General features: G+C 51.2%; 8 protein-coding genes across 8 annotated transcripts; 4 read left to right on the top strand and 4 right to left on the bottom strand.

Annotated features, from left to right (window-relative positions):
- Positions 1–13: 13 nt before the first annotated feature.
- Positions 14–4524, top strand: TREMEDRAFT_64724 (uncharacterized protein; the record flags this gene model as incomplete). Its single annotated transcript, XM_007006997.1, has 2 exons — positions 14–1592; positions 1637–4524. The coding sequence occupies 2 exons, from the start codon at positions 14–16 to the stop codon at positions 4522–4524; spliced, it is 4467 nt and encodes a 1488-aa protein (XP_007007059.1).
- Positions 4525–4720: 196 nt separating this feature from the next.
- Positions 4721–9821, bottom strand: TREMEDRAFT_69871 (uncharacterized protein; the record flags this gene model as incomplete). Its single annotated transcript, XM_007007137.1, has 10 exons — positions 4721–4808; positions 4852–4968; positions 5017–5190; positions 5248–5771; positions 5814–6087; positions 6136–6407; positions 6457–8617; positions 8759–9132; positions 9178–9597; positions 9642–9821. The coding sequence occupies 10 exons, from the start codon at positions 9819–9821 to the stop codon at positions 4721–4723; spliced, it is 4584 nt and encodes a 1527-aa protein (XP_007007199.1).
- Positions 9822–10085: 264 nt separating this feature from the next.
- On the top strand, positions 10086–13109 carry TREMEDRAFT_45398 (uncharacterized protein). Its single transcript, XM_007006969.1, has 3 exons — positions 10086–10378; positions 10426–10547; positions 10593–13109. The coding sequence occupies exons 1-3, from the start codon at positions 10215–10217 to the stop codon at positions 12950–12952; spliced, it is 2646 nt and encodes an 881-aa protein (XP_007007031.1). The 5' UTR covers positions 10086–10214; the 3' UTR covers positions 12953–13109.
- Positions 13110–13225: 116 nt separating this feature from the next.
- TREMEDRAFT_34396 (uncharacterized protein) lies at positions 13226–15343 on the bottom strand (the record flags this gene model as incomplete). The annotated part of the gene is made up of 13 exons (XM_007006947.1): positions 13226–13316; positions 13373–13492; positions 13540–13556; positions 13604–13798; positions 13904–13935; positions 13983–14052; positions 14142–14269; positions 14321–14383; positions 14501–14582; positions 14628–14737; positions 14852–14932; positions 14979–15044; positions 15310–15343. 13 exons carry the CDS (start codon positions 15341–15343, stop codon positions 13226–13228), a joined length of 1089 nt encoding a protein of 362 aa, XP_007007009.1.
- Positions 15344–15565: 222 nt separating this feature from the next.
- On the bottom strand, positions 15566–18928 carry TREMEDRAFT_69868 (uncharacterized protein; the record flags this gene model as incomplete). Its single annotated transcript, XM_007007136.1, has 8 exons — positions 15566–16037; positions 16080–16342; positions 16389–16716; positions 16764–17014; positions 17064–17254; positions 17298–17523; positions 17570–18590; positions 18636–18928. 8 exons carry the CDS (start codon positions 18926–18928, stop codon positions 15566–15568), a joined length of 3045 nt encoding a protein of 1014 aa, XP_007007198.1.
- A 382-nt stretch (positions 18929–19310) lies between these two features.
- Positions 19311–20123, top strand: TREMEDRAFT_34108 (uncharacterized protein; the record flags this gene model as incomplete). Its single annotated transcript, XM_007006909.1, has 5 exons — positions 19311–19388; positions 19440–19536; positions 19584–19657; positions 19853–20051; positions 20101–20123. The coding sequence occupies 5 exons, from the start codon at positions 19311–19313 to the stop codon at positions 20121–20123; spliced, it is 471 nt and encodes a 156-aa protein (XP_007006971.1).
- Positions 20124–20973: 850 nt separating this feature from the next.
- On the bottom strand, positions 20974–21765 carry TREMEDRAFT_64718 (uncharacterized protein; the record flags this gene model as incomplete). The annotated part of the gene is made up of 5 exons (XM_007006996.1): positions 20974–21132; positions 21217–21295; positions 21351–21365; positions 21456–21669; positions 21708–21765. The coding sequence occupies 5 exons, from the start codon at positions 21763–21765 to the stop codon at positions 20974–20976; spliced, it is 525 nt and encodes a 174-aa protein (XP_007007058.1).
- An 850-nt stretch (positions 21766–22615) lies between these two features.
- TREMEDRAFT_64717 (uncharacterized protein) lies at positions 22616–25632 on the top strand (the record flags this gene model as incomplete). Its single annotated transcript, XM_007006995.1, has 6 exons — positions 22616–22793; positions 22841–23650; positions 23699–24045; positions 24073–24461; positions 24512–24732; positions 24840–25632. Coding segments are annotated over 6 exons (2738 nt in total), but the record flags the coding sequence as incomplete, so codon positions are not given.
- Between the last annotated feature and the right edge of the window lie 66 nt (positions 25633–25698).

Raw genomic sequence — 25698 nt, 5'->3', positions numbered from 1 at the left:
ACTCTTACTCACCATGGTGTCTCCCTTCCCCACACAGTCTCCATCTCGCGTCCAGCTACCCTCAGCCTACGCCATTTTTCCCGATGAAGCTCGGAAGGCTTGGATGGAGGGTCTGATCGACAAGATTCAGCGCGGCCTACATCCTTCTCCTTCTCCACCTCCTCGCTCACCTTCTCCCTTACGAGTCACCGAAGAGCTTCGACCCTCACCTATACCGGATGACAGGGTAGATCACATGCAGAGATCGGACACTCCATCTAGCGTGGATAAGTCTGTTGACAAGAACCTCGGTGATTTTCCGGGTCAGGATGCTGGCGTCTCGGAAAGGGGTGATGCTAACCAGGGGGGTTCGCAGCCCAGCGGCTACGATCAGGAAGACGAGGACCCTTTGATCAGAGATGCCGATATCCTCATGGAAGCGGGTGGGGAAGAAGAGGGATTTGAAGAGGAGGATGAAGATACGAACGATGGCTCCGAGGAGAATTCTGATGGGTCGGATGATATCAGCAGCGTGCAGTATATTGAGAGTAGCGATGATGAAGACCAGGAGGCTACGAGAGAAGAGGAGTCTATAGATGAAGACGAATTTGTGTGGGAAGAGTACACGTCGGACGTACATGGACCGAGAACCAGTGCTTATGAAGACGAGGAGGAGGAGGAAGGGGGGGACGAGGAGGAGGAGGAGGAGGAGGAGGAAGAGGGAGAGGAGGAGGAGGAGGAAGAGGCGGAGGAGAAAGCAAGAGAATTCAACGAAGAAGAGAACCTACAGGGGGCGCTGGAGGTCAAAAATGAGGATAGACCCTACGGTCTTGCTCGGATAAGTGCGGGAACTATCCAAGAACTGGCGTCACAGGAGACAGATACAGGATCAGTGGACGAACGGTACGTTACTGTCCCACTGAAACTCAAGCTGAATCACGATAGTCAAGCTTTTCAGCCTCCGTCATCAATGGCGATGATGGACACGGCAAATACCTCCACGACATATACCTCCTTGTATCCGTCGCTTCCTGTTCCCGAAGGGTTGCAAACCACATCTCCTTACGCGTCACCAATCTATCCATCAATCCCTGCCCTTCCCGCCGATCTCTCTGCCTCTCCGCATGAGGCTGCTTCGACTGCTGATATATTCTTCGACAACAGTATGATCGATCCGACTCTCCTGACGGAACTGGCTCAAGAAGCTGCTGCCCTGCAGCCCATGTTTCACGGTATAGGGGACGGGGGAGCAAGGGCAGACGAAAGAGGACCTCAAGTGCTTGACGGACGTATCACTTCTCCGGCGGAATGGACTGGTCAATCATCTCGGAGTTTGAACCCTGCTGACAGGTTGCACGACAAAGAGATACTGTTCGTTGAGGATGACTCCGACGTAGAAGGAGATATGGACGATGCCGTCGGAAATGAGGATCATGAGGAGGTGGGTTCAATAAGTGACGATGAAGAAACGGACGACGATGAAGCAGGCGCACGAGAGGAGGACGAATTGCAAGACAGCCAATCGGGAGAAGAGAATGAGGAGGAAGAGGAAGAGGACGAAGACGGTGACGAAGACGAATGCATTAAAGAGATCCACGGGGATGAATCGCCCAGTAAGTTCAATGCTCTCTGTCTTCTCATGAGGCTAATAGGACAGGGTCGCCAATCTTGGTCAGTGATTCCTCGGATGACGATGAGAGCGAGAAGAGATCCGGCACAGAGGACGATGAAAGCCCGACATTGCTAAATGTGTTGTCAAGGACCTCATCCCACGAACTTGAGGTGGTAGATAATACGAGAGAGAGAGAACACAGAAATCACGAAGAGAATAGTGAAGATACCTCATCGCCCCGCGAGCAGCCCGTATCTGCACCACTGCTGAGAATGTCCGTCGAGGAGCATTACTCAGTCAAGACGACAGACCCCATCGATACTTTGGGCATCCCGAAAGTGGAACAGGATATGCTCGTCGACTTTCTACCAAAGATACTCCCCAGCCCCTCGCCTATAATGATCAATGACTCGACTGTAGAGGGTGTGCCAGATATTTCATGGGCTCCGCCAGCACCTCTTGTTTTACATACATCTGAAGAAGATGCTCCAGAACTTGAGGAACCACTCGAAGAACCTCTCGAAACGTCTCATTCGGCTGAGGCAGCACTACTTAGTCAAGTCAGCGTAACTCCTCAGAACCCAATGAAAGCCCCCATGGAGTCTGCAACGGCGCCCACAATCGATGTCGGCATGAAACATTTGTCCGAGGGATCATCGTCTCCAGCATTTGCGACCGACTTGGAGGCTGATTTTGACCGAGCCACAGATACACTCTCTCTCCACACACATGCGGTCAAAGTGCCAATATCTTTTCAGGAAGAGCAAACTAGGGTTGTTATCAAGGATCGAGTTGAAGTGGACGACAAACAGGATATTGTCTTCGAACGCAAAGACTCTCCTCCTCTTCCTCCTTCACCAACGCGGACCTTGGTGGATTTTCAGGCTCCCACACCCGCAGAAGCCATCGGGACCTCGCCGATCGGACCACCTTGCCCTCCACCGCCACTCCATCCTCTTATCATAGACGCCACTCCTGAGTACCCAGCGCACATTGTCCAGTCTCCAGGTGTATCGACGGGATTTCTAAACCTCCAGAAAACGCCCACAGACACCCGAGCGCCCACTGCCCTGTCCCCCAATCTACCGTCGGGATGGGAGCTTTCTATGCCCATCGGCGAAACCGATCGATCCTCGCATGAACCTGCGTTATCATATCAGAGCTTGGACGATCGGGCGGCGGAAGTGGACGAACCTCTTGAAGATGAGGAAGTGACCGAGCCGGGTGGTATGCCCATCCCAATTTGGCCGGATCAACTGGACAAAGTCATGCGACGCTCAGGCCCATCCCAGGAACCGGAACTTGATACGAAGCAAGTAGGAGAGCACTCTGATGTAGCTCTTGAAGACGATACCCTGCCGGAAGGTCTTGCCGTCATACTAGAAGATGAAGCAATGCCACTAGATGTGCGAGCTTCTGAAGAAGGCGATGTCATAGTCTCGGAGACTGGTACTATTGAGGATCCAATCGTTGGAGAGACGGCTACGTCTTCAGCGTTTGAGGGCGTGAGAGAGATAATAGATGTCGACGACTCAGATGAACCATCGTCACCGCGCACAGCCTCTCCTTTACTCCGCCACCATCATGGCTCAGTTCCGCCTCCTTCTCTTCCTCCTTCTCCCACGGTCTCAAGTGTTCCCCTCCGCCTCACCCAAAGGCGAGGCCGCCCATCAGTCTCGCCGTCAGGACACCTCCCCGTCACACGGTCTCATTGCTTTTATCGCAAGCTTCGCCTGTCAGCACAAGAGCTCACTGCTGTCGTACTCGCCCCTCAATGTGTTCTCGCCGATACAGATCGCCTTCAAGAGGAAGGTTGTCATGCCATGGGTGTGCCTACCTCTTCCCAGCAGCGGCGAGGTATGGAAGCTCCTATCACGGAATCGACCCCCCGGCTACATCCTCTCCTAGCCACACAGCTACATCGTCTAGTGGGGACTAAAGTGTTTGCTGGGGGAGATTGCTTTTTGCTTGAAGCTGGACCGAACGCCCTGGCCGAAGACTCTCACGAGACACATCGAACGATTTCGATGTCCAACACCCCTCGTAGACCAAGGACAAGCGTCACGACAGTCACAAGTGCTCACGATGACGGGGATGAACAGGCTCCTCCCAATGATTCCGTACCAAGTGGGCCCATAGACGCTGCTACCCCGCCGATGACACGCCGTCGTGCTCGCCTGTCCGCTTTTGGCACTTCCCGTTCCTCAGTATCGACCGACAGAGAACAGCGATCCGCATCTGTCGTGAACGCCGTTGGTCAAAACCCACCTGCCACACCATCCGCTCTACCGTCCGAATTGAAAGAACCGGGCCAAGGACCAAGCATGGGGACGAGATCTCAGAAACGCAAGCTAGCCCGTGCGACGTCGATCATCCACTCTGATGCTGGGACAGAGACGTCTCAAATCTCAGGGCCGGACGTCTCTCCCACTGCCTTGCTCGGGACACAAGGTAGAACAAAGCGGCGCAGATTCCGGCGGTCCACATCTGTCCTCTCTGGAACCGGAATTCCAGCGGCACTAGTGCCGGCTCCTCAAGGGACCTCGAGCCAAGTTGGTGAGAAGCAGGATAGGGTTGAGGTTACAATAACAAGTGTGGGGAAACGAAAGGGTCTGCCGTCAGCTTTGGAAAGAGAGGAGGGATCTGACTGGAGGGATTTGGACACTGACGGGGAAGAGGATGAGGAGGATGACAATGTTCAAGATATGCCTATCGTTCGGACAACAAGGAGTATGGCGAAGAAACAACGGGCATCACCGTCAGAGGTGAAATCAGAGGTGGGCGAACATGGTAAAAAGCCCAGATCTAAAGGCAAGCATGGGGTCGAAGGAGACGAAGACGAGAAAATGGAAATGGACGTCAAGCAAACTCCTCCTAGTAGAAAAAGCGGAAGAAGCTGGTCGAATTTGTTTGGACTTCGTTCCAAAAAATGAACCAAGTATGTAATCGGAGACGTCCTCACGTGACGGAGATTTTAATGACGGACGAAACGCATGCATATGGATCCCAAACCACTCGTACAAGATAATCAAAGATGAGGTCTTGGTTGTATACAGAGCACGAACAACGCCCAATTGAATCTAAGTTACCCACCATTGCCATATCTCATTCCACAAATTGTCACTTCTGTCATCGTGAGGATACTCTCCTTCTTTCATGATTCATTACTGCGTCCGACTTTAGCTCCCTCTCTGCTCTCCATTGCTGAGCAGCATTTCTACGTCATCAGCAGGGTTGTATCAAGATACCGTTTGACTCACCTGGTGCGGATAACGCTCATGACAGCCAAAGCTACAGCTTTGAACGTTCTCTTCTGGGTAGGAGGCTGAGGTGAGGGAAAGCCCATTGATGCTATGGCCTTGAGAGTAGCTTGTTCACTATGATTGTCAGCCGTTTCAGTGCGAGATTGAGTGACATTCACTCACTTCAGACTCATGCCTCCCACCAATAACAGAAGGTACCGTTTCTGCAACGCCAACGCATTCCGGAACGAAGCTTCACGAGTAAATTTGACTTTCAAATATCGGATTTGTACAGCTAAATCTTTTGCTTGCGCCTTGAACCGACTTCTCTGTTCTTCCAGAGCGTTCCGCGATGTTCTGCCATCAGTCAATTGTCGCAATCAAGGAAGATCTCGTAGTAGGATCGATGCTCACGCGTTCAATTGAATGTCCCGCAATTCTTCCAACTCAGTCATCTTCTGCTTGGCCTCATCAAGTTGTACCATACTTGACTGAAGCTTATGCTGAGCAGCTCGCAACTCCTCTCTGAGCTTTCCTAAGTCTGATTCCTGCAGTAACATCGTAGCTTGCTGCTCCTTGAACATCCGTAGGGCTGCCGAAAAATTGGCATTCTCCACATGTTGTCTCTCCAAGTCCGACTCAAACACCGCCAGATCCTGGATGACAGTCGCTCGCTCTCTTTCGAGCTCTCTGATCTTTTCCTGAGCATCAGACAAGCGTCTGCGTGATTCGTCCAATTGACCAGTCAAGCTATCAGACCGAGCGTTCGTTTCACGCAGAGAAAGCTCGATGGATTTGATAGTGGCCCGTGCTCGAACTAGCTGAGTCGTGTCGCCTGCCAATGTGGTTTGTCGCTCGATGAGTCGTTCATATTCTTCCCTCTGTGAAGCCAGATCTCGCTCGAGTCTGATAACCTTGGTAGAAGTAGCACGAAGCTCCTATGTGATCAGTCATAGATCAGTCACGAATGATCAACGTACTTTCTGTAAATCATCCCTCTGACCCACTATCGTCGTCATAGCCTTCTTGACCTTCGTGATCTCTGCTTGAGCGGCGGCCTCGATGATCTGCAGTTCGGAGTGGAAAGAGGTCGCCTCTTTCTGACTCTTCATCCGCAGGTCTCGAAGGAGATCTTGGAGTTGGCTATTCTCTCGGTGCAGCCGTCCTCTTTCAGCCGTCTCGTCCGCTTTGAGATGCTCGAGTTGGTCATGTACTACCCCCAAGGCTTTTTGAAGCTTCACGTCGCTTTCTCGGCTGTTGATCAGTGTTTGTAAGCCTCTGGCATTGACAGCCGGCACTCACCTGATCTCCTCCCTTTGAGCATTCACCAACGCCAATGACGCTTTATTTCGCTGAAGTAACGTGCGAATCTCATCCTCCAACTGCCCAATGTGATCCCGTGCCGCAGCTAGCTCCTCGGCCAGGCCAATCGCCCCAATACCAGCCTCTTCGAGTCTACTGAAATTCTGATCGAGCTGTTCATTTGCATCATTCAGCTGGGTCTGTAGATGTTCGAGTTGGGCGTGCAGCACGGATTCGTCAGGGTTTCCAATAGTGGTCTGTAGCCAGGACATCTATCACGTCAGCAAAGTCAACTACGTGTGCATACCACCGCAGACCGACCTCTTGGATAGAGCCAGGTGTTTTGAGCCCTTTGATGGAAGAGATAGCCTTGTGTACAAATGGTGTAGGCCGAGTGAATGGTGATCCAGCCATCTGCATCGACGAGCTCGCGATGGATGCCGTTGTCTTGCTGGTCGCCAGTCTCTGCTGTAAAGTAGCCTTCTCCTGCTCCAAAGCACGTATCCTAGCGTCTCGTATCTCAACCGCCGATTTTCGATGCGGCGAGGCTGAAAGCTCGTGCTTGAGACGACCAATCTCGCGATAGGCATCGTCGAGTCGTTCTTCAATCGCAGCCACGTAACTTCGTTGCTCTTCATCCACCGGTACGACCGACTTGTCCACCTTTTCCAGCTGCCCTCGTAAGAGCTCAATCTCCACGTCGCGCTGCTCAAGAGAGTAATTCAACTTCTCGACCATTGCTTGGAGACGGTCCACATCTGCAGCTTCCTTTTCCGACATACCTGTCGATTGTCCCTGTTCGAGCTCCTCGATGCGATTCAGAAGACTTTGGAGTTCCTCATGCTGACGATCAAGTTCGGTCTCTTGATCGCTAATCGTTGCCTGATGTTGATCCGCCTCCGACTCGAGAGCATCAATGCGAAGACGAGCTTCTGCCAATGCACCTTCTGCACTGGCCTGAGCCTGTTGCGCGACTTCGAGATCGTTTACCGCTTCGTCTGATAGAGTCACCGCGTCGTTCAAATCCGCTTCAAGTCTTCTGACCTTTGCTCGGAGCTCTTGGTCCTGGGATCTCAAGCTGTCGAGCTCCTCCACCGCTCGTGCCTTCTCCTCCCTGTATCTTTGCGCCTCCACCTCATGATTTCCGGCAGCTTCGTTTGCTTTTGAGACTTCTCGCTCGAGCTGGGCAACCTGCAACCGTAACTCCTTCTCTCTGTCTGTGGTGTTTTCATTCTCAGCCATGGCCTGGAGCCTTTCCTTTTCGGCTTTGACCCGATCCGCCTCACTCCTGGCGGACGCCAGCCGCATTTCGAGTTCTGTAACCTGTTCCTCAAAGCCAGAGCAGATTTCCGCGAATTTTCTAGCATGTTCCCCAGTCTGAGATGCGAAATCGGCTTGGATCTGCATCTTGCACCTTTCACTTTCCTCCAGCTGCAGCTCAAGATCTCGCAATTGACTGTGTGCAATTGAACCGTCATCGGTTGACACTCGAGCGGTTTCCAAAACATGTTCCAGATCGGCTATCATACGATTTTTGTTGTCGATTACCCCTTCGAGCTCTTCAAGCCTTTCGACCAGCTCATCCACGGCGCCACTTCTCTCGTTTGCGTCTTTGTTTTGCTGGTGGGTCACAAAGGCATCGACGTCGCTTGAGCCATTCCTTAGGACACGAGCCGAGCTCTCTCCTTCGTCATACTTGACAGACGAGTTCGTGAACGACAGACTACGTTGAACTCCGGAGATGTTTGCCATAACGTCGATGTCCTCAAACTCCACTCCTGCCTCCTCCAAGACAGCCCTGAGTCGCTCAGCCTCATCCCGCCAAGCTTCAGCTTCTCGGGCGAGATCTGAGTTGGTCTCGAGTAGCTGCTTGTTCATAGCATTGAGGTGCTTGTGGATCTTGATGCCATCAGCTCGCTGATCGGAAACGGCTCGCAGGGGACCATTGGACTGAGCACCTGTGGGAAGCAGAATGGTGGGGAAAGAAGTGTTGATTCGAGAATGAGTATGATGGACTGTGGTGCCCCGCTTATCCGAAGTGAGATCTGCGGACGAGGCTATAGATATGAATGATTCGTTTTGAGCCGAGGTGGCTCCAACGCTGAGGTTTGACCGACCGCCAGGCTGAATTGTGAACCGAGATTGTCGTACAGACGGTTCGTGCCCTTCCTCCATGATCGATGTCGAGGACGGAGGCATTGATACTCGCCGCAGAGGATGTGGAGTACCACGTACCGGAGCTCGCCAAGTGCGCGTGGGTAGTTGACTGGAACTAAGCACTGCAAGTACATGACTTTTGCGCCGTTCCGCGTCGTTCAACGGTGCTCGAGGAGTCGACATGTCGCTGTGAAGAGAATGGGCGTACGGTGAGGGAGTTTGTGGAGTTGGTGTCTTGACATTCTGTAACGAGACCGTGACATCTTGCAGGACCGTGGACGCCAGGTCATGATAAATATTGGGACTACCGTAACCGCCCAAGGGACTACCAGCATATCGCCCGACTCCGGGGGTGGAAGACAGTGGTGTCATACCCAATGACTTGACGGGTAGACTAGTGATATTCTCGTCGTCGCGACTGTCGTTGTGGATTTGGAATGTTGTCTCGTGTGCGCCACCTACCCACTCATGTTCCACGTCCACTCCGTTGTCGTCAGGTTGCCCGCCATGATTCGAGCGGGGGGTTGCGATGATGACGGCCCTCGTAGGGCCCTCAGGCGTCCTCGCCTCCCCGTCCGTATCGGCTCCAGACAGCTCGCTCCTTGACAGGCTTGGGACGCGTTCTTTCTCGTCGGGAATGGTGAGTGCCATGCCAATGGAGGACCCCGGGCTTGAAACCTCTTCCAGTGGAGGCAAAGACGAAGTAGCCTCCATTCCATGTTCCGTCTGCTGGCTAGATAACCCTCGTCGGCGTGGTCTGTTGAACACGACGTGACTGGCGGATATACGTCGAGTGAGCGGGGTATCAATAATATTCACCATATCTGACTGTTGGGAAGACTATATTGTCAGACAACAGATACAGCTGAAGAGATGCGGGCTCACAAACGAGGTATCGCTAGACTGTCCGTTGGTGGCTATTTCCGCATCATGATCCTCTATCAAACTCTCATCTGCAGAGAAGCTAGAGCTTTCTCGCGGAGTGTGCCAGTTCTCTCTTCCAGTCCGTGTACTATTCCCAAGGCCAGTTGTTCCACTCCTTGTCCGCTCATGTTTCGCCGTCACGGTAGACCTGGTGTCGTCACCTCGGATGCGAGTCGATTGTGAGTGGGAGTGATAATGATGTTGTGTGGATGGAGTAGAAGTGAGGACTTTGGATGAATCACGAGAGGAGGGAGTACCAACCAATGCGCCGGCGTGTGTGGGAGGATAAGGTGAGCCGGCAGAAGTGGAAGATGTCTCGGAAGGAACTTTGCTCTGTGCTTGGGCAGGAGCGAGTCGGTGGGGATGAGGAGTCTCCACATCCTATACGAGTGTCAGCATAGACGAAGCGGTCTACTCTGGATAACATGACTTGCCTCTGTGTGTTGTTGAACATGAACCAGACTGTCGTTGTCGCTCGAAGTGAGGCTGCTCTCATACCCCATGTCATGATGAATGCTGGGAAGAGAAGGCATTTCCATATCCTCCAGCAGCTGTACCCTCCTCAACAGCCTTGACGGTGTCTCTGCGAAGACCTGAGCTGCCATGATGATGTGGATAGGTGGGGGGGGGAGTCTAAGGTGAAGCAATAGTACGAGTAGTAGATAGATGGGTAAAGTAAAGTAGAATTGAAGCAAACCCACCCACCCACCCGTCGCAAACAAAGCAGTCACGTGCCATGCCTTTGACTGTGATTACGTAATGATAACCCAAGCGAGGCTGGGATTAATTGTGTTTTAATCTTGGGAATAATAATAATCCCACTCCGCTCCTCCCCGACGGGCGAAAACACCATCGATCCCCCATCGTCCAACATCCTCCCTCCCTTCCTTCCTTACTACTACCTTTCTTCTTGTGCATGGCCAAGTTATAGTCATCGGCAGCCTCACAAGGCATCTCAGTCAAGTACACATACTATTATCACCCAAACTCACATCAAGATGCAGCCTTTCCACCCACAACTCCACTCCCCATCCATTCGACCCGCCACCCCCGATTCCCCTTCATTCGAGAAGGAATCTCATTTTGGTCCCGATCTCTCCGCGAGGCAAGCCAGGGAGCTGGCACAAGGTGTGGTGAGAGAGTATGAAGTCAAGAGGGACAAGTGAGCCAGAGATTTATGAATGATCCCAGATCAAGCTGACGACCCAGGCTGGATAACGCCATCAAGTCGTCTGAATACCTCGTCGCCGACGTTCGCAATTTTAATGCCAATCAATGGGCCATTCGCTACCCACACCTGCGTACCGTTGATGAAGCTGGGCCTCCCCTTCGTATGTTGTCGTCTACAATCATACCTATCCCATCTGACCCTACAGCCCATAGACCAGGAATGGCGAGACGGACGTTGACTTTCGCGGATGAACCCGCAGAGGTGACCGATGTCGTCCTCAATTCCTCCTCAACCGTCCGCCAGGGTCTGAAACGGTCTCTCACAGTCGCGCCACCTCCCTCAACGTCCCCGGCGACGATATCTGCTCCCAACAACCCCCCTCTCGTCGATGTCGAGAATGACGAGGAAGATTTCTCCATATTACGTCTTGACCTGAACCTGGGTGCCACTCGGCAAGCGCAAACTCTCATCAACCAGCTGGAAAAAGCTTCCATCTCCGCTTTACTCGACACTCGACTCGCCGCTGCGCTGGACCATCTTCAGCTTTTACAGAAGCGAGTCAATGATCCCCAGTCCAGAGTCCTGATCACTGGTGATCTCAATGCTGGCAAGTCGACTCTTGTCAATGCCTTGCTGCGTCGAAACGAAGTCATGCCCACGGACCAACAACCGTTGACCACCCGCTTTGTCGAGGTAGTCAGTGCTCGCGAGAATGGGGACAAAGAAGAGATACACATGCTTGCCGCAAATGTCAAATACGACCCTGCAAATGAATCCACCTATTCCGTCGAAGACATCAATAGGCTGGAAGAGCTGGTGACCGATCTTGACGCGGATGCTTCGAGCCCGCCGTTGCGAGTCTTCCTCAAAGAAGCCGACTCCCAGATCACCAACCCCTCCATATTACACAATGGCGTGATCGACATATCGCTCATTGATGCCCCCGGTCTGAATCGGGACTCCGTCAAGACGACAGCCAACTTCGCACGGCAAGAAGAAATCGACGTCGTCGTGTTTGTGGTGTCCGCTGCGAACCACTTTACCCTTTCCGCCAAGGAGTTTATCTGGCAGGCGGGTCATGAGAAGGCTCACTTGTTCATCGTCGTTAACCGATTCGACCAGATCCGTGATAAAGAGCGTTGCCGTCGACTTGTGCTCGAACAGATCAAGCAGCTCAGTCCCTCTACATTCGAGGATGCCGCCGATCTTGTGCACTTCGTCGACTCTGCCAAGGTGGCTTTTGGCTGTACGGGCGGGAATGGAGATGCAGAAGAACTCGATCACGCATTCGAACATCTCGAACACTCTCTCAGGTCCTTCGTCCTTGTCAATCGAGCCAAATCTAAGCTCGGCCCGGCTCAGAACTACGTCACTCATTTGTTGGCAGATGTCGAACTTCTCGCCTCCGCCAACTCGCTAGTCGCTCAGAAAGAACGCGAAGCTGCTAAGGCGGAACTTGAGAGGACCAGGCCGATACTGGAGAAGATGCAAAAGGGCAAGGATGGATTTGAGGAGAGTTTGGTGGCGGAAGAGGAGACCACTACCGAACAGGCCATCTCGCGCACTCGCAAGGGTATGCAAAGGGCGCTTGAAAGAGTCAGCAAGGGAGAGATGGCTGCGCCGGCACCTGGCTTGGAGATGCCTTCGTATCCTGGCTTGTTGGGTGTGTGGGATTACGCCAAAGAGGTCCGCCGTGTACTTCTAGCATCACTCGACTTTGCCACCACTCTCTCGGAGAACGATGCTCGTCGCCTGACTACCGAGGGAGTCAATCGGGTAGCCGAACTTGGTGACACACACCTGCCTAAGGATGTCGAACGCTCCAAGCGTGTATTCAATTCGAACGCAATGTTCTCCGCTCGTCCGGTCAACCGATCGCGCCGCCAATCCGGAGTTGGTTTCATTGGCTTGGGTTTGGCGGCGCAGACTAGCTTGGCAGAACCGGATTTCATGGATATTCTCGACCTTTCCCACCACCTCTTCGTTGCTCGCGCTGCCCTACCCTCTTCCATGTCATCCTCACACGAGCTCGTACCTTTCGCAGCAGAAATGTCCGGCTTGGGTGCATTCTCCCTCGGTGTCGGAGCCTTGTCCATGGTCAGTGGCAAGTCGGTCGGTCTTCGATCCGTTCTTGAGGGTGCAATACATGTGACGGAGCTCGCTTCAAACCCGGCAGTGAGGAAATGGATTGGTCCTGTCTTGGGCGTGGTGACCCTTGGTGCTGTCGGCTGGGTCATTCTCGAGCTCCCACGATCTATTCCCCGTAACGTCGGTCGACATCTTCAAACCACTCTTACGATCTCCTCAGGCGTCATGGACGACAGTGTCAATGTGCCGTTTGTTGAAGCACAGGCGGCGAGGGTGGGCAAGGAGGTACGAAAGGTCATGCGACTTGCGGCGTGGGAACTGCGTGAGAGGTTCAAGAATGCTGTGGATGCTCGTGGGGAAGTGGTCAGGGAGAGTGAAGAGACCGAAAAGCGTGCAGTCAAGGCGTTGGCGTGGTTCACAGAAGTGGAGAAACGGGTCGAGGTGATACGGCAAGAAGTGGCCGAAGTGAAGGTGTGATAGCATGGATGGTTTCAGAGTGTGGGGGAGATGAGAAAGATCTACCGCTCCACCCCTGATTTTGAATGGTAAACATAATGACGATACGAATCCTGTTTTGTATATTGTGTAGAGACAAGCTACCTAGATCTTTGAATGCACTGTCATCACCGCTATCACTGCAAACATTGAGATACGACAAATTGCATGCAGGAGCCTCCCATGTGCTACTTTGTAAAGATGCTTACTCTAGCAATCATGAGCGGTGAGACTTTGGGAAAAGATTACATCGACTTACACGTCCTCATCTTGTACGCTATGGGTTAAGCCGACTTTTTGAGGCTGAGGATTGAATTTGCTGCTTTTACCCCATACCAGAGCATACCTACAAGGGGAATTAGCGCCTGCGCATGGACGTGGTGGGGATGTATTATGACTCACTTGAAATGTGAAGCCAAACTTCGATGAATCCCATGACAGACAGTCTCGATTGTAGCTCCTTGTCTTAAGCAAATCGGATCACTCAAATCTGGACCTTCCCCTCTTCTCTTGGTATACACCCTGTTCATCAGCATGTTATATTCTTGTTATAGAACATATCTTCTCACTTGACCAGTCCCAATTCCTGCGTGTCAGCTGAACTCTAAAGGTGACAATTGGAAAGCAACAAACCCTCCATATGCTCTCCAGTAACCAATCGATCCCCAAGTCCATTTCACAACTGATCATGACTGTCTTACCATCTCCTTGACGCGCCATGGAGTCTAAGGTCTCCATAGATACCCCGTCGATCTTGTTGATACATGTCAGAGCTGGAATGTATTTTCTCGTACCCAGGAGGACGTCGATGAATTCATCTGTTGTGATCTGGCAATGTCAGGGTAGCCAGCCTCAAGAGTAAACGTCAATAAGACGAGAGTAAGGGGAACTAAAGCCTGGGATGACGAAGAAAAAAACAACAGAACGACGTACATCTTCTCGAATCATAACGTCACAATTGTGTACTAGCAGTCAATAATATACTGAGTAATTCAACAAGACGGTAGCTTACTCCGATATGTTTGAAGGATAGTGCGGACGGTACGTTCATCCGTCTGAGTCAACTTGACAGTACAGTTTATCTCATTTGTCAGTCTCGTCTCATGACGTTAACGTCGGGACTAACTGTGATCTGAATATGTCAGCTGGAGTATGATGCAGATGACCGAACATAGCTCACCCCTCCCGCAGCTTTCTGCTTGAACACGACGTCGGGTTTCCTAGCGTTGAGTCTGATACCAACTGCTTCTAATTCGATCTCCAACAGTTTCTTCTGTTCAGCGGATTTGGTAGCATCGACTAATCATCTCAGTCACTGTATCTCCTCATGTCTGCTGAAGAATTACTGACTCATGAGAATGATAAGATCGGCTGTTTTCGCAACGGATACCACTTGTCTTCCTCTGCCTCTTCCTATCATGATCAGCAAGTATGTACCTGTACCAGGAGACAATGTTATCAACGGCATGAAGTACGTCGAAAGCATTTGGTATTCGTGGAAGGTGCAAAGAACAGGATTGGGCGGCTCACCTTTAGCGGCATCTTGTACTATACCAGGCAGATCCAACAATTGTATTCTAGCTCCTTCATATTCCAAAACACCAGGAATAGCCTTCATGATCAACTTCCTGAGTCGAAAAGAAGATGAAAAACGTACAGTCAGAGTTGTGAACTCATAAGCCCCCACGACCGATTCGGTCTTGGTAGTTTTTGATAACAAAGTTGATTTCCCAACTGATGGGAAACCTATGAGACATACTCGAGCATCTGATCTTCAGCTTCCTTCGAACAGAGTCACTTGCTGTTCTACAGCTGAAAGTGATGTGATAAATGGAACGAGAACCCGGAAAGATGTGAGGAGAAGAAAAGTGTTGAACCAACCTCCAGATTTGAGGACTTCAAATCCTTCCCCTTTTGCACCTTTCTTTTCCGGTTCCAACAACTGTGCTCTGTATTTGGCCACTGCGTTCTCAGCGAGAGGTTTTTGTATGACAAATAGAGAACAGACATTTTGCTTTCAGTGTTCCCAAATGATATTCCGTGGCTGTAGAAATCAGCTCTGCATCAGGATCTCCTGGGTCTTTGGAAGAACCCACCTTTGCTGCATGATGTCAATGTCAAGCATCAGTGGATTATGAAGCGTATAGTCTAACGTACTTTTTCTGCGCTGGCGATGTCAGCTATCTCCCAAGAGAGACATCGGAGATGGCCTCAGACCTGAAGAGTATCACAGAGTCTCAAAGCCAGAAGAGATAAAGACAAGTAATTTGAACACTTACTCCTCGACATCTCCTCTGCATGTTAGCTAGTCGATCCGTACGAAAGACTGTCTCACTCACTCTCAATCTCTTCTATCTTCTCCAGGATACCCATCTTGCTTGACAAATGGCGATAGAGGTTGGTAGAGAGGGATAGTGAGCGGCAACTTGGATGGATGGTTGTACCTAGTCAGATCACGGATATGTCGAGTGAAAGCGACAATAACAATGTTGTTGCTGCAAGGACGGGAACTGCAAAAGTCTCATTCCGCCATGCGTTGGCCGTCTCCGTCCATTACACCGTCGAACCTCAAAGTTACAAAATATGTATAATGCATCATGCTAATGCCCTCTTGACCATATCTTCCAACGACACAGCTTTGTACGTCCCATCCTCTCCTTGAGCAAACACCGCACTTTCCCCCACATAAATCGTGAGACCTCCCCTCCCCGTGGCATCCTTCGCAACTTTGAACAACGGTTTCCCCGTCTGCAAATGTGACTTCCCCAACGGTAAAAAGATAAGGTCGTGTTGCGCCGCAGCTTCCTCGGCCAAGTTTCTGAATGTGATATCTCCCATTGTCGACTCCATAGGTCGAGGACGGGATACCGACGTTGTACTTTTCGAGCTTGACTTGCTCGATTTGGACGGTGGTAAAGGGGCGTAGTTTGGTTTGCGCAGTTTAGACGGGGCTTCCGGTCCCAAATCCACGGCGGACATCATGAGCTGAATGCCAGTGTCGAATCCATGGGCGATACCACGCATGTCAAGTACTTCTTGAGGAAATTGTCTCTTCCACCAATCATACCTAACACATCAGCTCGATCTAAGCGGGGGACGGTTGACTCACCAATTGGCGACTTCATCCGGTTTATACGTCGGTTGGATGAGCCAAATGTACAGTATATCCAACCATTTAGGGAAGAACTCGACCTCGATTAAATGTGAGAAGACTGAAGGACGCAAGAGATTATGCCATGGCATAACCCAGTCCACTAAAGGAACCATATCTTGACTCCGGGGATTGATAGTGAAGTCTTCCCGTAAAGTAGCACCAAGTTTGGGGACAACAGTTTGCAGCATGAGTTTATCCCATTCGCTCGAAGAGAAGACCTGTTGAAGTGAGCTTTGACAATGATGAAGAACAAATTCCACTTACATCTTTTCTCCAACGCAACAACTCATCAGGTACTCCATCCTTAACAACCCAACTCCGCATGGCAGAACGTAATCGCCGCGTGGCGCCTTCTAACATTTCGTCTGCCCTTGCACCGAGTAATGGCAGCCATGGAAATACGACACCGGCCAAAGACTTGACTCCCTTGCCGAGCTTGGCCCTTCGAGGATCCCAATGGTCTGCCGCCGCCTTCACTTTAGGTAGTACGAGCTGATCAATGATGTTGTCTCTGATGAAGGGAGGTAATATGGGGTCCCAGGACTCTAGAAGATGTACCGCTGCTTGAGGTTTAGACGGGTCCCATTCATTGCTGCAAGACATCAGCGTTGACTTTCATGAGGAATGAATGTCACTCACTTGATAGCTGACCGGACTTTGGGTAGCCAAGCGGTCCATAGAAGCGTCTCCCAGGCTGACATGTCTCGTTCACCGTTAATTATGTTGTGTCCGTTGACGCCGTTGCTTGAGTTATCACTAGGCACGAGAGCTTGCGCATCGTCATTGTCGCTTCGTGGAAGGTTGAATGCATGTCGCCATGGCTTCAGTGAGGAGAGTAGGACGTCAGAGGAGACTTCGAAAGGTTGCCAAGTATTCAATGATCGCTTCAACTACGGAAAGTCAGCTTGACTGCTCATCGGGTCGGAATGGAAAACTTGCAATCTGGGCGATCGCGCCTACCACCACATCGTCGAGACCCAATGCCACATATTCGTCCTTGAAATCATTCAGAAGTATCCCAAAGTCCTCTGTGAGTCTGGCAAGAGACGGATCCGCATGTGCTGCCTGAGCCGCGGCCTTTGTCGTGATCGACTCTATCAGAGTTGAGATTCGTTCCAACCTTCTAGATTCTGTTCATTAGCATAACGTCTATTCGTTAATCAGTGATCATACCTTTGTCTGCCTCCTCTACTCGTCTACGAGCTCGTTCCTCCTCTTTCAGGGACCACGCCCTTCTTTCATTGATCATCTTGCCCTCTCTGGCCGCCGCTGTCACATCGTCTTTGCCCACGTCGAGGATGAGTCTAAGATTGTGTCGCAGTTCTGGAAGTTGTGTTGAATCCGATGTGGGTGTCCAAGATGACAAAGACAGAGCCGACATGCTGGAGACCTCTTTCATCTATGCACATGTAAGCTTGACCTGGCTCGAATGACGCTGAGCTCACCTCTCCGCCTCTGGCATCGATGATCTGACCCACTCCTGCCGCTGCTGATTGTCCTGCTTCGGCCAACAATTGCTCGTAAGTCTTGTGCTCAACTTTGACCTTGACTTTCCTTTGATTCTTCCATCCCTGCTCCTGTTCCCTGTTTGGCCCATCATTGCCACCCGCACGACCTGCTTTCCCTCTTCTCCTAGGTTTTTCTTCCTCGTCATCTGACACCTTTTCTCCCCTTCGTCTCGCATCTCGCTTACTATCTTCAGTACGTATTCCCGATGAGATACCCTGCCCTCTGATGATCTTCCCCGCAGCTACGGGTACAGCTCGACCATCTTCCATCATTCCCAGACCCTTCCCAGCTACCCAACCAGCTTTGGCAAGCATTCGAGCTCCGAAAGATGACTCGATAGACCGAAAATGGGCCTTTTCAGCGGCGGTCAAGTTCGCAGTTGGTGGAGGGGCCGTAGTGGGGGCTGCTGGTCGTGCTCTGAAAGAGGATTGTGGTCTTGAAGGTCCGGCCTCAGATGTAGGGAGTACAGTAGGTCGTCCAAACGCCGATGGGACCGATGGCGTAGGAGTAGGACTGTCCATCATGTTTGAAGGAGCATTTGACGAGCCAAGACCTCCTCTAACAGATCCGGCCGATGCAGTTGTAGGCATTTCGGTAGCTCCCAACCCAGCTCGCGAGGAAGAACCTATCCCTCCTCTACCTCGATTGCTTGACCCAATCCCTGCCCTGCCACCGATCTTGGGATTCGCCCCGCCGTCCTCGTCTTGTAAGGGTACCTCATCATCTACACTGGAAGCGGGCTTGAAGCCTAAACCCATCCCCATTCCTCGCCTAGGTTGATCATCTTCTTCAGGCTCTTCTTCTCTGACACGAGGCGATGGTGGTCGAGTTGGCTCATCGTCTGTGTCGTTCTCGCTCCCTGACTCCTCCTCGTCTTCACTAGCCATCTTTACATCTCGTACCTCCTCACTCTTGCTCACCTCAGTATTTGCTGCTTTGGGGACGAACGCAGGTGCTCTATTCAAACTCAGCTTATAGTTTTCAAGAAAGACGAAGACGTACTTTGTCCAATCAGTCCTCGAGCTGGAGGCTTTACCTCCCCTTACCCCTCTCTTAGATCCCAGACCTCTCCCACCAGCTCGATAATCTTCCTCTTCCTCTCCAAAGATACCTTCCCAAGCAGCCTCTTTCCCTCCACCCTTTTTCCGCCGCTTGTTCCCATTATACTCGAAGAGCTCTCTCTCGGCTCGAGAGTCTTCGTCCTCCTGAGAGTTGAAGCCGCCCTCAGATTGTCCGGACTGTGAGGCGTCCGAGTCTGAACCATCTGATAGGTAGTCTTTGCGTCGTCTGGGCATGACCCAAGTCTGCCCGCCTGCAGCCTGTGTGGTGTTATTGTAAGTATGCAAAAACTATGAAGAGGTATTCAGCGGTCGGCGTGATGTTGCCACTGCAGCTGCGCGCCTATCAGTGAACTGATCTGAGCTCTCCAGCCAGCTCGCGCGCCTTTCGGCTGTGCTGCCACTCCTCTCCTGGAATGACCGTGTCCGTTCAAGGACGCATCGCCATGGGCACAACTACTTACAGTAACTTACTGTAAATACGTGATTGTGACTATGTCCCAGATCGGTCATCTGTCAACGGATCAACGCTCATAGACCGAGTTGAGCCACCTCTCTCTTGCTCAGGTCTCTTATATCATCCCCTAACTTCTCTCTTTTGAACATCATCACGCCCATCATGTCCAACCTCGAGCTACTCTTCGATCCATCCTTGATCCCCTCTTCCTCACGCAGCACCCTTGATGACGACCTCTTCGTGAGTCTCAAAGTCTGCCAATCATCCGAAATGTAGCTGATCATGTGTCAGCTTAGACCGCTGGCCTCCACGGACAATGCAAGAGGGCATATCGAACTCCTCACGGTTCTCACTTCTGCTCCTGCCCTATCGCAACAAACCTACGCTTGTAAGCTGAATCAACACAATGCTAAAGAGATCATTGCTGATATGAAGCCACTTTCCAGGAACTCAAAGCTGCCCTCAACACATACTTTGTCATTGTCATCGTTCAACGGTCCACCGACAAGGTGAGTCCTTGCATCGCCTTCGTTTCCATCATTCACTTCTATTTTCTGCTCATTGGCACCCGATATACACACTTGTTGTGTATGTACATCTTTGCGCCAGAGGGGGGCATAGCTTGTGTATCCGACCTGGTCGACTCCTTTACAACGCCATGCAGGAAGGTGATATCGGCTGGCAAGAACCTTTGCTGAAGGTAGATTGTCGGGTGTGGATCGCTCGTCGTCGAACGGAAATTCCTTCGTAACGCAGGTCTTGTCGGTCATATCGAAGACATTGCCGTGTCCAAAAGTATGCAAGGACGTAAGCTCGGATTGAAGATCATTAACACCCTCGAAGATATCGGTAAAGGTGTAGGATGTTACAAGATCATCTTGGACTGCAGTCAAAGTAACATACGTAAGTTCGATGGTTGGGGAAGTCAGGGCCTTAGCTGACGTGTGAATAGCTTTCTATGAAAAGTGCGGGTGAGCGACATGATTTTGGTCGAAGGGTTGGAACATGCTAATACCACAGATTCAAGCAGAAGGAATATCAGATGGTACGATATATGGAAGACCCTCAAAGTGCACTGAAAGCATCAGAGAATCCTCGTCTTTGATGCGGGTATTGCCTGCTGAACGGTCCATTTCTCCTTCTGGATGTACTTGACACGGATTTGTATCTTAGCATTTACGACCGGCGGCATCTTTGACTGGCCCACAATCACTGTGTATGGCATATGCATTCTTCAATGATCAACGAGATCTTACATGACAGATACACCCCCTCGATTTCATTACAACATTTTGCACAGCGCCCACTACCGACTGCTCCCTGACAAACTGTGCCGCGCTGCCGCCCTAACCATCAATCACTGGAGTCGCTATCAGAAATCACATAGGGCTGATATCTCGTCCCCACTTCCCTACCCCTGGCTTGTCGAACTTCCAAACGTGCGGAAGCTGACGGACGTGTACGACTTCCAGGTGATTCGACAGATGGACTAGAGTCAACGGGATCTCGCTCTCTCCCTGTAACCCTTCTACTTGGGGTCGCAGGCAGCGAGCTGGGTATGATAACACGCGTAGGGTCGGTTTCTTGGTGACGCTGCACGGGATATGGCTCGACCGGTGTCCTAAAAAGGGGTCGTGGGATGGGATCGGTCTGGAATCGGTAGGGCTCGACCAATCCATCTCCTAAAAGTCGTAGGAGGTCAGTCATCAATCGAGGAGGAGGAGGTGTGAGGCGTGGTCGAGGTATAGTACGTGGTTCGACGTGGATTTCTTTCCAGCTTCTTACACATGAGCGATTGTGACATGTGATTTATGACGAAATGAGCCTACTTAAGTTTCGCCTCTCTTTCTGCCAGATAATCATCTTTTTGTTTGCCGGGTCTCAGAGAGCGCAATTTACGCTCGATGATCTGGTCTAGGACGATGTTGGGGATATAAGGGTATTCGCGGTAGACTTCTGCCCTACATTGAGGGCAAGTATAGTTCTAATGGTCATCAGCATCGATCTCATCTCATGCGCGGTGAAATTGACCTGGGTGTGGGTGAATGAAGCGGTGAGATGAACCTACCTCGTGAAGTTTGATCCATTCCCATGCACATGGGCCGCAGAAAGAATGTCCACACGGTACGATGGTCTGAGGACAGCCTCTATGTTCATTAGAACCCCTTCACTTCTACTAACACCTGCTGGGTATCTACTCACAAAACATGAGAGCATCTGTCCATCAGCAGTGCTCTTTGACCTCCACCGATAGCTTATTCCCCAACACACTTGACAGGAGATGTGAAGTAAGGAGGAGAAACTCACATGCTACACTCCATCTCGTCGTACAATTCTTCTGTAGGAACAACATTTGTCACCTCTTCAAACGTCCTCACGATGCGCGATTGACTCGTTTTGCTCGTCTTTGCCCTCGATGGAGCCGCGGAAGTTTCTCGAAGTCTACTGGATGCCCCAGACCGAGAAGAAGGATTCTCGTGAGATGGATAAAAGTGACTAACATCTTCAGAGTGTAATAACCCTGATGATCAGTGAGCCTTCCATCACTACTCTACTGACGCGCAAGGCAGACGCGACATACGCGATGGTCTTCGACTGGAGCTCGGTGTGGCGTCATGATACCTGTAGTCTGGCATTTTGTAAGGTTTGACAGATGATAATGAGAGGTATTGGCAGAGCAAGACAACGGGCAAAGTGTGGTACAAAAGTTGAAAGACAAAACAGGGTGACATGCAGCATGCAGCCGGAGACAATGCGAGGCGCGAGGAAGGGAAGGAACGCACGTGATCCACTCTCACTCCCCGATCGTCACTCACCCATTTCGAGCGTGTAGGGATAATCCGGCCACTTCTGTAATTATTCCCCTCACTTTTTTTCGGTTTTTCCCAAAACACGCCACTCAACCTTTCCTTCACCCCACTCCCTTTCCACATACCATCACTCCACATACACATACCATCACTCCACAACCACATACCATCACTCCACATCCACATACCATCACTCCACAACCACATACCACCACTGCTGAGTCAAAACTCCCACTTCAAAACCATGCTCAGTTCTCTGCTTTTTGCACTTAACCTGCTCCCACACATGTGTTCAGGCCTGTCATCCAGCCTTCTTGTCTCCATGTGAACTAGTTCCCATTTAATATGATCACTTCGGGCTTCGGGCTATTTCGCCGAACCGTCAGGCACACCCCGAAACATCAGGCACACCCCGGCACACCCCGGCACACCCCGGCACGTAGGCCAAACATAAACAACTTCAAAATGAATTTTTTAACATCAAAGTCTCTATAACCTTTGTACTCTACTCACATTCTCTACTCACATTCTCTACTCACATTCTCATCCATTTTTCTGCCCATATGTCTGACACCAGCCAGCAGGCAAACAATCTCATTGTCAATGCTGCCAGATCAATCACCAATAGGCCTGGGCGTCCTCCAAGAGTATTTCGCCATGATTCAGATGCGATCTTTGGAGTTTCGAAAGTTGTACCAGGCGAGTTTTCAAGATTACAGTCCCCTGTGTCAAACGATTTGCTCACTTACCCCAGATCTTCCTACTCAAACTTGGCCAAATCCCTCACTTGTACCAACCGGAGACCTGTTCGCTGAACGAGCCCAGATACACACAGGTTAGTTATCTCGTCCTATGTGTTGTGGATAAGCTTCTAACTCCCAGATCGTCTCTCCACTGTGGCCGAAGAGGAAGCATTGCAGTTCGCATTGGCCAATGGCACACCTCTTTCAGCCGTCAGGGCCGAACAGCCCAGCGAACACAATAAGCAACACAATACCGAACAGCGCAGCTCTCACGATGGCCAGCGAAACACCCTACACCCTATCGAACAGCCCAGCGAACACGGCAGCCAACCAACTACCGAACAGCTGGGCGAGCAGCCCAGCGAACACGACAGCCAACCAACTACCGAACAGCTGGGCGAGCAGCCCAGCGAACACGACAGCCAACAAGTCACCGAACAGCTGGGCGAGCAGCCCAGCGAACACAATAGCCAACAAAATACCGAACAGCTGGGCAAGCAGCCCAGCGAACACAATAGCCAACAAGTTAGTAAATCGATCTCGAAGAGTTCCCATTCTTCGTCTTCAAACTCCACGCCTTCGACACCTTTCCAAACCACTGGCTTGAGTCCAATTCAATCAAACACTTCGGCAACTCCACAGTCTACATTCGGCTCCTCATCAACTGGTGACCTTGGCGTCACACCCCACAGCATCGATCAAGGCCGACGCGAAGCTGCTCTTCGTCTCCAGCTCTTGGAAATTCCTTCCCATTCTTACACATCCGAAGGCCCCGAAATCCCTCAGCTTGACGTTTCGGTACACCGATCTCAAGCTAGCCAAGGTGACAACATACGCGAAGTTGGTGGCTTTGCCCGCACACCCAAGCAGGATATCATCAACGATCCCCGATACGAATCATTTGAGGTGCCCTTTCGCTGGATCCCTAGGGCTTTTGATACCATGGCAGGTCTTTCTCCCTGCATTCCCTTCTAGGCTGATGTTACTCAGCGTCAAGACTACAATGTGGAGAACCATTATGTCTCCAAGCACGTCGAAGTTGAATGGCTCGACCCGCCTGCTCTTTTTCCCTACGACATAAGAGCCCGTCATGCGAATTTCTTCGTCAGCGACAAAGCCTTCGAGGACGGTCCGGACAAGCTTGTGTGGAGGTCCATCTGGAGATGCAGTGGTAACTGCTGCCAGGTAGAAGCCCCACGGCAGACACTGGCACAAGTTTTAGCAGAGCGAAAGGGTTCCTCGCTCTCCGAAGACCTGGATGAGACTTCGCCCCCACCAGCATCAAGCCCGCTCAAAACGCAATCATCAAAAGGTTTACCTCAAAGGTGTGCCTTTTTCGCCGAGGTGGGTTGGCGTTTCTTTACCGAATAGCCCTGTCACGCTCACGGTCAACAGATACGAATGACTCCTCGACAGATACATCGCGCAGTCTGCACTTTGATTAGAGCCCGAATCGCCTATCATGGTGAACCCCAACCTTTACACCTACTCCGTCTTTCCCCTTATGTCAGAAATCTTCTTCATGACGCTGCAACAATGGTTGGCACCACCGAATCACGTTTAAAAATTCGTTGGGACCAACATTTCTGCCAATACCATCAGTATGTAACATGGGCCAAGAAAGAATGCCCCTGGCGGTTGCCGAAGGATCGAGACTTTACCACTGCCATCAGGACGGCTCTTTGTCGAGAGAGACTTGATAAATTGCCATTGGCAGCAATTGCTATTGTTCATGCCGCGAATCCTGAATCGTTTCTCAGGTGAGTCCAGCATCCAGAACGCTTCGCCATTCTTTTACTGATGCCTCTAGCTATCAGTACCCCAGTAGTCTTCAACTTGGTGGCGTTGAACACATCCCAAAAGATGAAGAATTCCTCTGCGTTATCGCCCCGAAACACGCTCTTCAATCCGCCATCCGCCACGCCAGAGAGCAGGGATTAGCCATGGACTCTTCTTGGAGAAACAAGAACGCCATAAGGTGCCCAGTCACTTTTTTGACCACTGTCAATGAGTACGGTCACATGGTTCCCGGTGAGTCTTGACCAAGCCTGGCTGCCAACCTGCTGACCGTTAATCAGTTGCTGTGATGGTCTCAAATCACGCAAACACAGACACATACACACATTTCCTTGAAACAGTTCGCGAAGCTATCGAAAACGAAGCCCGTGCGCTTGTCAGTGGGAAATCGGACATTGTCAGTTCGGCAGAGGATAAGGACTCCTTGCTCATGTATGCCGACGATATCGCCTTCGACGGATTCACCCCTCTATTTGTCATGATCGATTGCGACGATGCAGAGCGAAATGCTGTTGAAGAAGTATTCCCGGGAACACCAGTTCGTCTCTGTCAATTTCACTTCATGCAAGCTGCCCGATCTCGAGGACAGTCTATCTTTGGCAGAGATCCCACTGGCTGTCAAAAGGTTTCTCAATTTCTTGCGGGACTTCGTGACTGCCAGCGATGCGATGACGAAGAACACTGGGACGAGACATATGCACGTTTCCAGGTCAACCTCGCATCCTTGACGCGAAACAATACGGAGACATGTGAGGACATTTCGCGATGGCTTGAAAGCTGGTGGTTCAGCGATAGGTGGAGGCCAGCCCTGGTTGACTACGGACTTCCAGCAAATCACACCAGAGATGGAACTCTTTCCACAAACAACTTCGTCGAGGCGGCTTTTCGCACATTTGATCGTGTTTTCCTCGAAGCCAGAGCCAATAAGCGCATTGATAGACTCATTGTCATCATCATCAATGTCTACTTCCCAATGTACCTGCACTCTCCTCCAACTTCCGGCCGGTGTGACCCTCAAGTCCGCGAAGTCATTCTACTAGGACTGGATCTGTGGCAAGTCAATGCTGTCAGACTGTGCCCTCCAAATCAATGTCCCGAACTGCCTGTCCGACTTCGGGCTACTTACAAAGTTCAGTACGCCCACCTATCCAGCGGCAGCCGCGATCCTCCACAAGTCCACTACTGCGGAATTATTGCCGG

This window comes from Tremella mesenterica (genome assembly GCF_000271645.1).
Source record: "Tremella mesenterica DSM 1558 unplaced genomic scaffold TREMEscaffold_12, whole genome shotgun sequence".
Taxonomy (NCBI): Eukaryota; Fungi; Basidiomycota; class Tremellomycetes; order Tremellales; family Tremellaceae; genus Tremella; species Tremella mesenterica.
Note: the sequence above shows the minus strand (reverse complement) of the source record. Positions and strands in the feature narration are given on the sequence as shown.

Coding starts and splice junctions, on each gene's coding strand:
- TREMEDRAFT_45398 (XM_007006969.1), top strand. CDS start 10,215: ATGCAGCCTTTCCACCCACAACTCCACTCCCCATCCATTCGACCCGCC. Junction 10,379..10,425: donor TATGAAGTCAAGAGGGACAA/GTGAGCCAGAGA, acceptor CTGACGACCCAG/GCTGGATAACGCCATCAAGT. Junction 10,548..10,592: donor TGAAGCTGGGCCTCCCCTTC/GTATGTTGTCGT, acceptor CTGACCCTACAG/CCCATAGACCAGGAATGGCG.